Below are 14,426 nucleotides of genomic sequence, written 5' to 3' on the forward strand. Positions count from 1 at the left end.
CTGTGGACAGTGGGCTGTGAAGAGAATGCTAAAATCCTTATATTCTTTGAAGAAGTAGTCTTTTCATGAGGATTAGCAGTTGAAACCTGCTAACAGTCAGGTTATTTTAGGAGCCTGGTTAAATATGATAAAAAAAAGTGAATCTGCTTAGTGGATATTTTGAATAGATGTTTTAAATTTTGTAATAGATTACTGTTACCTTCACAAATTCCTGACATTCAGGGTATATTTGATTGCATCTGTTGACAAAGTTAATGATTAAAAGTCTGAAAAATGTAAAGGACACAGAGGAAATGGGTGACTAGCAGTGAGGGCATGAAGGAATGTGATGCTTGAAGTGGCCAAGTTCACATCCAGTGTTGAAATCAGATGCTGCTTAGAAGCTGCTGTTTGAAGATGTGTTGGGTCAAATATTTCTGAGTAGGATCCATATGAGACTTTAGAGTCTGCAGGAATTGTGTTTAGAGTTCTCTTTTTGGTAATTGTGAAGGAGATTTTGTTTTAAAAGTGCAACATTGCTGAGGATCAACATACTAAGGCGAAGAGAAAACTAAAACTTATTATGACAGTAAAGTTTTGTTGGCTTGCAAACTTAACATGTTAGAGATGGTCAGAAACTGCAAAACTATAATTTGGGTTTCACATATTGAAGCAATATTCTGAGCAGAATTTGGAGAGGATGTCAGTCAAGTGGGTGAATACAGAAACAAAAGGAGCGGTTTAGCAGGATTTCGAAAGAAGAAATGAGAGACACAAAAAGAATGCCCAAAATTAGAGTCTGCAGTGCAAATTTCTGAAAAGCTGGATGTGGTGGGTTTTATTAACTTACTTAAATGGTGTAAATAAAAAAACTGTATCATTTTCTAGGTTCTGTGCAAGTAGTGACATGGAATGAACAGTATCAAAAACTGACTACAAGTGATCAAAATGGACTTATCATTGTGTGGATGCTATATAAAGGTACTCTGCAGGATAAATCTGAGATGGGATAATATTCCATGTTGTGAGAAATCTTTTTCTCTTTTTTTTTTTTTTCCCAGCAATTAAAAGAATTCTTTCCCAGGGTTTTTATTTTGTGGACTGTAAAGCTCAAAATAGATTTTAAACAATTTCTAAGCTTTTATTGTAATACTTGTCAACATTTTTCATAGTGTAGTCACATACAGAAAGGTGGTTGTCCTGTAGAGATACTTTAGGAAAAGATACAAATTTTTAGCCATGTGCTTTATAAACTGCTCTAAATTTATTGTTTTCTTCTAATTTACTTATAATATATATAACTGATATTATATATTTTATAATACATATGTATTATGTATTTATGTTTTGAAGAACTTTAGGAATTCATATTGCTAAGAAATATCATTACCACCATATTTGCATATCTTTTAAAATGAGAATAACCAATATCTTGCATCCACTAGGGGATTATCAAATCGGAAGTATAACACAGTTTTTCATTCACTACTAATAGGTGCTTGGTACGAAGAGATGATTAACAATAGAAATAAATCTGTTGTTCGAAGTATGAGCTGGAATGCTGATGGAAAAAAGATTTGTATTGTGTATGAAGATGGTGCTGTGATTGTTGGATCGGTGGATGGTAAAATTTAAGCTCTACTAATTATTGTGGTATTACATAGCTTTTGTTTTCTATATTATGTATGTAGTGGCTCTGTTTCTGTAGATAAACAGGATCAATAGTTACTTTGTAATTGTTGCTTTGATTTTCTTTAGCTATTTTAATTTTTACATTGGAAACTTGAATCCTATTTTTAACTTTGTGTCATGTTTATTAAGTGCAATCAATGTCCTGTTACAGGTAATCGCATTTGGGGAAAAGACTTGAAAGGTACCCACCTGTGCCATGTGGCCTGGTCCTCTGATAGCAAAGTTTTACTCTTTGGAATGTCAAATGGAGAGATTCATATTTATGACAATCAGGGAAATTTTATTGTAAGTTCATGATGGTATAATTAAGGTATTAACAGGCTTACTTAACTTACTAAACTTACCAAAACTTCCTGTTAATGTATTTCATGTTTGTTTAATTGGTGGAATTCGTAGTTGGTAGACTTCAGTACTGAGAACTGGACAAGATCTTGTGTAGAGAGTTTTTATTCAATATTTATGCAGCTGCAGCTTTTTATTATAAATATTTCTTTCTTGGTAGCTAAGTAAATATCGTATCAACCAATGCCTTTTTGCCTTGCAGTAGTTATTGAAAATGTGAAAACATGTATGTGATACTAATTAAATGAACTTCATGTTAAAAGTACTAGTGTAGTATAAAGCAATAGTTAGAATAAAGCAGTGTTTTCCATTGCTGCTGTCATTCTTTATTACATAAGGAATGTTACATGCTTCGGAGAACACCCAGTAGTAAGTGCGTTCTGCATTCCTACAACATTGGCTTGTTTATTTATTTTTATCTACTTATTTGTAGTACTGGAATATATAATAATGCTGTGGCAAAATGGTAAATGGAAGTAAACCACAAACTTTGAAATGAGTGATGTTCCAAAGAACCATGTTTAATTATAGATACCTTTTATAGTGAATTTCCTGTTTGCCTTCTCGCCTTCCCACTCCCCTTTTCCCTTTCTCATTCCCCTTCTCCTCTTCTTCTTTAAACCCCGACTGTATCTTTCTTTCTTCCCACTGCTGTAGTCATGGTGTTTCTAACCATGTGCTGTAGATTATTGAAATTCTTTAAATTAGTTGTTGTCCCTCCCACCCAACACTATGTATGGTTGTGTGTGCCATCACTTGCCCTCTCTTCCGTAACAGCTGGTAGCCCTCCTTGAAGTGATCCAGGTGCACTCTTATCTTTCAGAAAAAGCCCTTTTCTGTGTTACCAGGTATCCAGGGCTAATTACTACAAAAGTAAACAACTTAATTGCTGTCCTAATTTGGACACATATTTTTTTTCCAATTATTTTTATATATTATTCAAGTGATTTTTATGAAGAAAAAGCTGACAAAAAGTTTCCTGTAAAAATCCTGTGGCCAGGATTGGTTCGAATTATTTGTATTTTTTTGTTATGTTCCAGTAGGGTTTTTTGGGTGCATGCATGTGCATGTTTGTGGTGGTGGGTTTTTGTTTGTTTGGTTTGTTTTTTTTTTTCCTTTGAAAAGTAACTTAAAAACAAAGAATATATTAAAGTGCTTCTTTGTAGTTAAAATACGTGTTTTCGTACCTCTGATCTGGCTTTGAATGAGGAAGTTTTTCAAACTTAAAATTTTGAGAATGTGAAAATTTTTCTTGGAACAGGAAAAAAGTTTGCATAGGTATCTGTTCTTTTGCAGTATATCAGTAAAGATGTAAATTGTTCTAAATAGCATGTTGTATATGACTTAAATGATTCTTGTTTAGGTGAAAATGAAGCTGAGTTGTTTAGTGAACTTAACTGGAGCATTCAGCATTGCTGGAATACATTGGTATCATGGCACAGAGGGCTACATTGAACCAGATTGTCCTTGTCTTGCTGTCTGTTATGACAACGGAAGATGCCAGATAATGAGAGACGAGAATGACCATAGTAGGTACCAAATGTGGGGTGCTAATTAATGAACTACTCATGACCCAAAATGTTGACCTGTATTTATATTCTTTATGTTTATTTCTTAAAAACTAGATCCTGTTTTGATTGACACTGGTATGAATGTAGTATGCATACAGTGGAACCACTGTGGAAGTGTATTGGCAGTGGCTGGCTCCCTAAAAACAACTTCTCAAGATAAAGATGTAAACATTGTACAGTTCTATACTCCGTTTGGTGAGGTAAAAATATGTAATACATAAATGTTTTTTAAAATCTTAGTATGATTTGTCTATATGGTTGTTACTGGTGGAATCTGGGTGCCAAAATGTGGGTGTTAGTGTGTTTAATGTGCTCTAAGGTATCTAGAATATCTACCTGATCTGGAAAGATGACACAGGATCAAGTCACCTTTTAGAACAGTAAGTTTGTGATCTGCGTGAAAATCCAAGTGCATCTCATAAACCACTAAATGGTGGGTTCTATTGTCTAATGGTGGGTCTCGTGTCTAATTTGAACACCTAACTGATACCCGAGTTCAGACTTAGCAATAAGTGATCATAATCTACAGAGGTTTCCTTAGTTGAAAGTATTAAATGGAACTAAAGGTTTTGGCAATAATGGCATATCTCAGGCTGCTAATGTCCTTCAGATTAACTGAAACAGGTGTTCCACATTCTGTATCTATTATTTAGAAGTAAATCTGTTAGATTTTAGAATTGTTTTGTTCTAGTTCTCATATTGAAGTACAGGCTTAATGTTTTGGATGACTATATCTTCTGTGAATAGTGTGTGACCATTATGTGGACTTGGTATTTGCATCTTATCAAAGGCATTAAATAGGTGCCACACTGTGCCAGTTCATTAATAACAGTTTATTTATGCACAAAGTTATGCCCTCAACAGGCAAATTAGATCTAACCATAAGTATCAGTGGTCTGCTCGGTAAAATGCTGTATTTTTTAAAGTCTAAGACTATTCAAAATCTATCAGTTAATAATAGATGAATGTATCCTTTATTACATACATCTGTATATACTCTGCTCCTGTGAGACCTCACTTGGAGTATTGTGTGCAGTTCTGGTGCCCTCAACATAAAAAGGACATGGAACTGTTCGAACAAGTCCAGAGGAGGGCCACGAGGATGATCAGCGGACTGGAGCACAAAAAAAAAAGATGGAAAATTTGTTTATTTGCTAGCTCTTAAATTGGAAATGGACATCTAACTGCCTTTCTTAGACTTTTTTTTGAAAGGGAATAAAGAGGAAAATCCCTTTTGCCTCACTACGAATTGTGTACTTATGCAGCTAATTCAGTCCATGTTCTTGACATAGATTAGCTTTTTAATCTATTCCATTTAATCTATTCCATGTTTTTATTTCTATAAACCATCAGTTAAAGGTGTTGTACATCAACTGGGGCATGTCAGGTAGTGGTGCTACTGTTGTGTATATTTTAGTAGGAACTGAAATTTTGAAGGTGATTCAAGTTACCAAACAGGAAAAACTGTTTATATTGACATTCTCCATCTGTTACTTATTTTTGTAAATTTGAACTACCACTGAGTCCTGGTGTTTCTTTGTCGCTGGGAAAAAAAAATGAGGCAAAAGAATACTTTATGGAAATGTATGTTAAATATCTGTTTGTTTGCATGTGTATTGTATTTGGAGAGGGTTCTATAAAGAGGATTTGTGTTTGGTTTTCATCAACTATCAAAACTGTTTTCCTATGATAAATACTGACTTTTTTCCTTTCCTTGTTTTACACAAGCATTTGCGCACCCTCAGAGTGCCTGGCAAACAGATCTCTGCTTTGTCTTGGGAGGGAAGTGGACTGAAAATTGCACTGGCTGTCGATTCTTACATATACTTTGCAAACATTCGTCCTGATTACAAGGTACATAGTAATGTGGCACTTAACTGCCACATAATAATGTTTCCTGTTACTATGTTTCTGAGTGTGTTGAAAAAGTAGTTTTCTCTAATACATAAATTAGAGCTTAATTTATGATTACTGCTTGATCAGCAGTAGTGACTTGGAGTTTTAGTGGGCTGTGAGTGTCTTGATGGTGGAATGATTTTAGCTATTGCTTTTACAGTGAATTTATGATTTTATTTTCATAATATGTGAAAATATGCTTTGTTAATACTAACAGAATTGGGCATGTTTCTCATGTTGGTAGTAACTGGGGCTTGTCATGCAGGTAAGGTTCCAGTGTTTTTGTTGCTGTTTGGTTGAAATGCATGGGGGAAGAGATACAGTGGTGGTTGTTTGAGCTTTAGTTTTACTGTCATACTTTTGGTGGTGAATTACTAGTTTGAACCAGGAGAGTTGTTTGGAAACTTGAACAGTAGAAACGAATACAACCTGATAGGTGCATTTCCTACTTATATTTCAATTCCAAATATACTTTAAGAAAGCGTGAATTCAGCTGATACTGAATCATGTTTTTGTCTTATCTGCCATATAGGGTTTTTGTTTATTTGACTAGATTTTTTATTTTTTTTTTGTTTAGAGTTAGGACTATTTAACTTAAATTTACAGTTTAATTTAAAAAAAAAAGCAATTACTGTGCAGTATACAGTATTGTATTTTTTTTTCCACCACCTTATACGTTCTTTAATTATCTGTGTGTAACTGCTGTGATTAAAGAGACAGAATGTAATGTGAGGAATATACTGCAGCTGTATTGAAATGTATTGTTCCACTTAGTTGTCAAAAATTATTGGTCAGGGAGTTATATACACCAGTCTGCTACAAAGCAACTTCAGATAGCTTGTTGTAAATCTGCTGGAAAACACTTTGGAAATTTGAGCTGGAAATTAGTCTTGCAGGAAATGCTACTTAATGTTTATTCTGGGAAATGTGTAACAGCTGGAGCACAGGCCTATTGCTTTTTCTTAAAATCATCAGTATATATGAGACCATGTGTATTTCAAGGTCTGGCACAGTTTGCAAACGAATAATACTTTAAAACGTTAGTTTTAGAAACTGCACATGTAAGCTCCTTTTTTTGTTTTTGTTCCCCTTTGCATATTTAAAGTGGAAAAAGATGTACTCAAATGAATTTATTTCTGCAGCAAATAAACTCTTAACCTGTTGGTGGTATACATGGTTTCAGTGTTAAGTATTTTTATGGTGAATGATATTTATTGTCTTTCAATAAATAACTCACATTACTATTGCTATGTTCTTTCTGATTACATCAGTAACCAGATATTCTAAAAGGTTGCAGTCATTAAATGGTACTGATTCAAAGCTCTCATTAATTTTGGCTAGACTGGAAGTAATGACCTGGAGATGGAGTGTTAGTATCATGTTATCCATCTCCTGAATAATCCCGTTTCCTGTATTTTTCAGGTGTTATCATAGTAATTTAGAAAGGGGTTCTAAATTAATATGACAGTAAAACCTATGAATAGAGCTGACCTTTTTTAAGCTATTCATGGTTTATATGAAATCTTTTTTCTTCATTAACATGCCTGTGGCCTTTCTGAAAGATAATAAATGATAATAATAAATGAATGAGGTACAACTTCTAGGGCTAAAAACATGATGACCAGTGTGTTGTATTTATCCATATTCACCTAATCCCTTTATTTATTTATTTATTTATCTATCACATTTCTACCTTGTGTGAAAGCTGGATTTACTGAATTGTGATTCCAAAAATCACAATGTTTTTTACATCTGCCCCCTCTTGTTCCTCTGGCTATCTTCCACAGCATTATGTTTGAATTCCCATTGAACTCTGCTTGACAGGTAACTTTTGGGTTCTCACAATTTATTACCATTCAGTTTATAGATCTATTCTAAAAGTTCTTTTGCTAATAGTTTATTGTCTCGGTTTCATTCCCTTTAGAGTGTGGGTACCCTTCTGGCCAGCTCTTAACAAGCTTTCTGCTCTCTAGTAAATGCTGATGCAGAGAATTCTAGTAGTTTCTCTACAATTGCATCATCATCCTTAAGTGGTTTACTTCACATCTCCTTTATTGGTCAGCTTCACCTCTTTTCTGAGACGTTTTCTGGATTCGCTTTTTATAAAAGGTCTTCATTACTAATTTCTATAATTTAACTTAGTTGAATGCAATAAAATACATCTTAAAGGGGTTTACAGTATTCATAGAATCACAGAATGGTTTGGATTAGAAGAGACCTTAAAATCACCTACTTCCAACCCTTCTGCCATGGGCACAGACACCTTCCAGTATACCAGGTTGCTCAGAGGTGCTTGGATATTCCATTTCTTCTTTTGCCCTTTCTCCTACCTGTTACGTGAATAATTACATTCTTCTGGGCAGAAGGGAGGATTTTTCTCATATTGTTAATATAGATGCTGTGATGTGAGTTATTATATTGCTTTAATTGGTTATTTTTGTCTGCTTCAGTAATTGCACTGTTTGAGGTGTTTATTTCTCTTAAGAAATTAACAGAGTTTTCAAATCAATAGTCATAGAGCAAGCATTTTCATGGCAAAAACCATCATCACAGTGGGTATTTCTGTGTACCTGCTGAACAAGGAAGAAACAGGGGAAAGTAAGATCTTGTTTCATTTTGAGGTTGATCCTTCAGTTCTGATTGCGATAGGCTATTCTGGTGATAGGAAGGCTTCTTTTGCCAGTTTAATACTATGCAAACAATGTATTACCAGAACTCTGTTCACATGCTTTTAATAAATCAGTTCATCACCAGAACAGTAAAGAGTACTGAATACTGATTGTGTATAGGGAATAAACACTTTCTTTCATAGCTGTGAACAATTTATCATTGAATTCTTGTGACTCCTGACAGGCTTTATCAAAATTGTGTCTCTTGGCAGTGGGGTTACTGCTCCAATACGGTTATTTATGCGTATACTCGACCTGATCGTCCAGAATACTGTGTAGTCTTTTGGGACACAAAGAACAATGAGAAGTATGTAAAGTACGTCAAGAGCTTGATTTCCATAACAACTTATGGAGACTTATGTGTTTTAGCAACTAAAGCAGATGAAAATCAACCTCAGGTAATAAGTCTTAATTTTCACTTGTAACACTCTGTTCCACATGTCAATGCTTTACAGTCAGAATAAGATGAAATACAAAATTCTGAATCTGTCTTAGTGTGCTATTCAGTTGTCATTTGATAGAATGGCACTGGAATGGACTCAGTGTTTAAAAACAACCCCAACAAAGTCATAGCGATAATATGCAGAACTGATTAACTGCCTCTATTATTTTTACTCCTTGGAGCCATTGGTAACTTACTGAAAACTGCAGCCTTCCAAATTAATGTTTCTTTAGAAATAGTTAAAGAAGCTAAAAGCAGGAGAGGATCAGAATGGTAATGAAGACTTAATCAGTCAGAAGTGATGCGGGGGGGGGGGGGGGAAGGGAAATTTTTAGGTAAATCCCATGTTCCTACAAACTGTTCCATTTATTTATTTAAATGGATTGAAAAATTATATAATTTGGTTAATGTATGTTTGGTTAGCATGATGGATTTTCTTCTTGTGTTTGCTTCTGAATTCTTTTCTATATCACTTGTATATTGCTTACAAAGGAGGAGCATGAGACGGAGTCAATTGGTGCAACGGTAAAAAATATGCTTTATGCTGCTTTGCTTGATTACACAATAGATGGTGTACTGTCATATGGATTGAAAATCTGGTACCTATGACCAAAACTGTTTGGTGAAGTTGAGTGCAATAAAATGAAAATTTTTTGGGGGGTTTTCCTTTATAATAGGAAACAGTGGAGGGACATAGTGTAACTTTCTTGAGCATTTTAGCATCTAAAAAATTACAGATAATGAGTTTTTTTCAATTCTTTTGAAATGGCTCCAGTGTAATTACTAACACTGTAGGGGGTCAGCTTTTAGGAAATGAAGTGAACAAGCTTATCCTTTGGGTAGCAGTTCATTAGAGTTGCTTTCTGAAAAACAGATTTGTTTTGCAATAGATTTTGGTCATTAGAATTGTGATTTCAAGATGGCAAAAGGTACAGCAATAGCTGATGGGGAAAAAAAGATTAATTTCAGCAGAAACTGTTTAAAGGTGAATGTGATTAAATTAGAAAGAACTTATTGGTGATACCCATAGCAAGGTTTGAGCTTTCTGCTTTCATTAAATCAGACAATGCTTTGATCTTCTTGCTTCTGGCACCACCCTATATAGCTTGTGCAGCCTCTGTCTTGGATACTGTTACTCCATCACGTCTTGGCAGTGCCTGATCTACTGAGTTAGATCTTCAGAAATAAGTAAAAGTGCATAAAAGAGAAATTGATTATAGAGTAAATGTTGGGTTAACTTACCAGAGAATAATTAATATGAACATAATACAAACAAAACTTAAATGATCTTAAAAGCCAGGAGTGGTTTCCTACAGAGGTGAAGACTCAACATAATTTTTTTGAAAAGATAAATTTGAGAATGCTGGTGGTATGTTTAACTCATGAACAAAGAAATAAAACCACTACTTTTGAGAAGGTCTTATTAGTGGCAGAGCCAGAATAATAAGCTAATTAATGAACAAATGCTTGTTCATAACTTTTTCATTGAAAGAATGAAGTTCATACAGTAGCTGAAACCTAAACTCTGCCATTCTCGTGTAATGAATGAGCTATCAATCAGTGAGTTTCAAGGGGTAAGCTGTACAGTCGCTGTAGACTTTGCAGTAAAAGTTGCTACTTAATTTCTCATTCAAGACATTCTTATTTCCTTGTGCAGTCATCATAAAGATATTTAGTCCTTAGTTTAGATCTGGGAAAATAAATACATTAGCAACAACAAGAAGCATTGATGTGTAGGTCAATTTTTATTTATTTGCTTTTTCCTGAGTTTAACATACTAAGCTGATGTATCTATGCTACTAAAGCCTTCCCAAGCAGGATTACAAGAAGAGCTCAACTAACAAAACTCACTAATTTTGTAAATTATGTACTGCAGCATAGAGGATAGCCTTATTCACAATTTTCCCCACACTGTAGCCTTCTTGGAGGTTCAAGGAGATCGAGGTCTGCGAAGGACTGTTGGTCTGTTCTGGCCTGGGAGCTAGCAAGTGGCTCTGATACAGTTTATTACCTACTGCATAGATAGCTATGCAACAGTTGAGTCACTGAGAAGTTGTTGGTGTGTCATGCTAGTAAATCATTGCAGTATAGCATGTGCCTCACTCAGCAGGGGATGAGACACTGGCTGTCTTCCCCATATGGCATCTGTGGACCCTGCTGGTGGTACATCCATGTATTGTATTTTGTCTAGTAGATTTGCTCCTTTGCTGAAGACAGCTGGTCATTTCCCTGTTTTGTGCTTGGCTTCACTTATAGTGCTAGTTGGCAAATACCTCATTACTCTCATGCTTACACTGCTTTATATTTACTGCAGTCATGGTCCCTCTGTTTTATGTTGCTGACCAGCATTAGATTGTGTGAAATGTGGGTTATGAGATACACCTTCACAGAAAACCTCATACAACTTACTGATTTACAAAAAATGTGGTTGTAATGACACTTGCTTTTATTTTCATACAGTACGTGCTGGTTCTCTGCAATTCTATTGGCACTCCCTTAGACCCCAAATACATTGATATTGGTAAGCAACCTGCAATAGTCTTTTGTATTTTTTCTAGTATTTATAATGAACTTCTTATGCAGGTCTGTTGTTCAATGAAACAATCACTGTGTGGTACCACCCCTGGCATCCTAATGTTTTGACCTTCTGTACATGGTTTAACTATGATTTTTATATTGGCTTCTTACTTGGACTTAACTTTCTCTAAATGTAATAAATGTGTGATTAAGTGTTCCCATATTGTGAACTGTAATTTGTGTTGAAAATGACCTATCCTCTCTGCAAAAAGTCTCTTCATCTAAATGAATCTTTTTAGAGAAGTTAGTTCTAAGCCATAATGCTAATACTTGGTGTTAGTATTAAACAAACAGCTATTCTGTCTGATAAAAAAGATGGGAAAATTGTCTAGCAAAGTTTTGGTAAGAGAAATGATGAGGAAAGTAAGGTGAAGAACTGTAAGACAAAGAAGTAACAATTTATAGAAGCAAGGAAGTAACAGCAATTCATAGAAGCATATAGGCAGGAAAAAATACCAAGCCAAGAATAGAAATAGTTGAGGTCATAAATATGATTATTTTTCTCAATCAGTGCTACTGTCATTGAAATCTGAAATAAACGCTCTAAGTGGAATGACAGGTTAGACTACTGAACAGTTTTATTTTTTATTATACAGTAGGTTTGTAAGTGTCATTTTCTAACATTGTTCAATTTTTCAGTGACAGCAGGAGGAAATCAGCTGTGAGTCATATACATATATTGTGAAATTCATGGCTGATATTGTAGATCATAATGGAAATGAAGAGTATCCTGCTCTGATGAATCAGTTTTGTCTTCTGGAATGTGTGAAATATTGTGATGCTTCAATTTCTGTTTATGTCAGTTTTACAATGGATGGAGGAGAGAAAACAAACAAACAAACCAACCCCTCTAAAAAACCCCAAACTGAGCACTGAAAGTAAGACAGTGTGGTGGGTGGTAGTAGTGTGGGTGGGGTGTCTGTTATGTACCTCCTGTCCCTTCCTCTTTCCTGACCAGATGTTTAGGCTGTGTATGCCTGCTTAGTCTTCTGGACTGACTTGACAGGTGGGATTGGAGTGGTGGGATGAGGATTCAGGGCATTACAGGAAGTAGTTCCTATCATTTCTACAGCTGACATCTAAAATAAGTTCAGTGAATCATTCCTGAAGAGGGTCTTTTTGCCCTCTGCCGAGTACAGAGAAGCCCAGGGCAGCCACCTCATCTCTGTCAGAGATGTCTAAAAATGGATGAGACAAATCTCACTCAAATGGTCAAAATTAGCTTTGCATGTCCAGCTCTAAGTCTGCATTTAAACTCTTTGCATTTTTCTAGTGTTCTGTTTATGTGAGCTTTCTAAAGCTATCTGTGATAGTTTTATTTATTTATGTTATAAACAAAGGTATCAGTTTATGATCCCCCCATTGCAACCTTCAGCTGTCTGAACACATGAAAAGGATTTTCCCCCATGACTGAAAACAGTAAAAAAGAAATATAATTTAACTGAAAAATGCTGTAGTTGTTCCAGTTGGGTTTGAATTGTGCTGAAGAGATTAAGCAATCTGGAAAAAGCTTCTCTTCGTTTAGCTTAACTAGACATTTTGCAGTCTGCTGCTGTTCCCTCCAGTGTCAGAGAATCAGTTTAGAGCATAGATCTACAATGTGGTTTCCTAGTGTAAGTTCATTTGTGAAAATGCTAGGTGTTATAGACTTCAACCTCATAGACAGGCAAATAGCTGAGGTGAGGAATATTTAGATTTCTGAGTCCTGAAAAATTTCTGTAGTCTCAGTAGTTCAAACATAACAAGCAAGCCTGTCTTTGCTGTGTAGTAAACATAGCCAAAAATTCAACCTTTTCTTAATATACACAGTCTCTAAGACTCCTTTTATGTTATCCCACCAAACTTATGGAAGGGACTTAAAATGAAAGTGAAAAGCAAGCACTTAAAATTGCAGGACAATTCCAAAGACCATGTGCTGGTTTTATCATAGTTGCTTTCCTTTTCTATGATCTTTGAAGATACAGCTTTATAGAACACCTTGAAATATTTATAAGGTCAGTTTGTGCGAGATACAGACACCTGTACACAGTCAAGGTCTTAACATGCAGTATATCATGCTGTTTATCACAGTGGGAGCTTCTTGGCAATACAAAACATAATTGCTCCAATTTGACAGGGTGCTGAACTTAAGCAGCTGACTGGCCTTGCTGAGATCAATAGAGAGAAGACCTTGTAAAACCTTAAAGGCAGAAGACCCTCTGTAAGTTTTTTTAAGATTCCAGTTGGTGCACACATCTGAATTGTATAAATTGTCAATTGTATAAATTGTCAATTTATAACATTTTATGAAATTGTTTCAACAAAGTACTATTAATCTCCTGATGACAAAATAATTGTGACCATTCACAATGTTTGATTCACCCTCAGGAGATGCAAATCTTACACAAGTAGTTCAAGAAGGGCTCAAAAAAGTACTTATTCCTTTTATTCTCTTGAATTTTAAATTATGACATTAGCTTTCTGATGCTTGCCTCTGCTAATGGTGGCAAAAAAGGATTAATCAGTCATTATCTGGTCGAAGGCCATCCCTTCAACTTTCTTTAGATCTTAATGTATGGTTACACCTTAAAACTCTTCCTCATGTTGCTCTTTATTTTGACCAAGGGCATTTTTCTTTCTGTGCTTCCTGTGCCTTGTGTTTAGGTCATTCACAATAGCTAGTGTTTGCTAGGCTGTAAATTACTCTTTTTCTCCATTGTCTAGCATTATTATATTCCATAGGTACAAACATTAACCAACACAGTTTCTTCTGTGCTTATTTTACAGGCTTTCTGTCAAAAATCCTTTCCTGAATAACTAAATATATATTATAGAAAGTTAAATTACTTGTTATATAATATCTTTTTAATGGAAACACAGCAGATGGTGTCTGCTAAGAATGTCATGCAGGCTGGATTATGTCATTTTCTTACATGTGCTTAGGAGCACAGACATAGTGTTGTGTTATCTTTCACATATGTCTTAGCACCCAGTGCAGTGGATTTAACAGCCTGATCAGTGTACAGATTAAAGGCAGAGTGATGGAGTTATGCCTCAGTGAGTGAGAAGAGCCTTCTCTTCTCCAGGCTGAACAGCTCCAGCTTTCTCAGCCTGTCTTCATACAAGAGGTGCTCCAGTCCCCTGATCATCCTCGTGGCCTCCTCTGGACTTGTTCCAACAGTTCCATGTCCTTTTTATGTTCAGGACACCAGAACTGCCACAATACTCTAAGTGAGGTCTCAGGAGAGCAGAGTAGAGGGGCAGGATCACCTCCTTTGA

The 14,426-nt window shown here is 35.3% G+C and overlaps 1 protein-coding gene across 2 annotated transcripts in view; it reads left to right on the plus strand.

Annotated features, from left to right (window-relative positions):
- The window catches only part of WDR35 (WD repeat domain 35), a 39,374-nt gene that overhangs the window by 2,982 nt on the left and 21,966 nt on the right, over positions 1-14,426 (plus strand). For both annotated transcript variants that reach the window (XM_031046607.2, XM_031046608.2), the window contains exons 4-11: positions 868-960; positions 1,475-1,603; positions 1,823-1,956; positions 3,377-3,542; positions 3,639-3,784; positions 5,313-5,438; positions 8,362-8,547; positions 11,052-11,112. In XM_031046607.2, coding sequence (XP_030902467.2) covers positions 868-960; positions 1,475-1,603; positions 1,823-1,956; positions 3,377-3,542; positions 3,639-3,784; positions 5,313-5,438; positions 8,362-8,547; positions 11,052-11,112 — 1,041 coding nt within the window. The remainder of the gene's footprint in view (positions 1-867; positions 961-1,474; positions 1,604-1,822; positions 1,957-3,376; positions 3,543-3,638; positions 3,785-5,312; positions 5,439-8,361; positions 8,548-11,051; positions 11,113-14,426) is intronic.

This window comes from Melopsittacus undulatus, chromosome 3, assembly GCF_012275295.1.
Source record: "Melopsittacus undulatus isolate bMelUnd1 chromosome 3, bMelUnd1.mat.Z, whole genome shotgun sequence".
Lineage (NCBI taxonomy): Eukaryota > Metazoa > Chordata > Aves > Psittaciformes > Psittaculidae > Melopsittacus > Melopsittacus undulatus.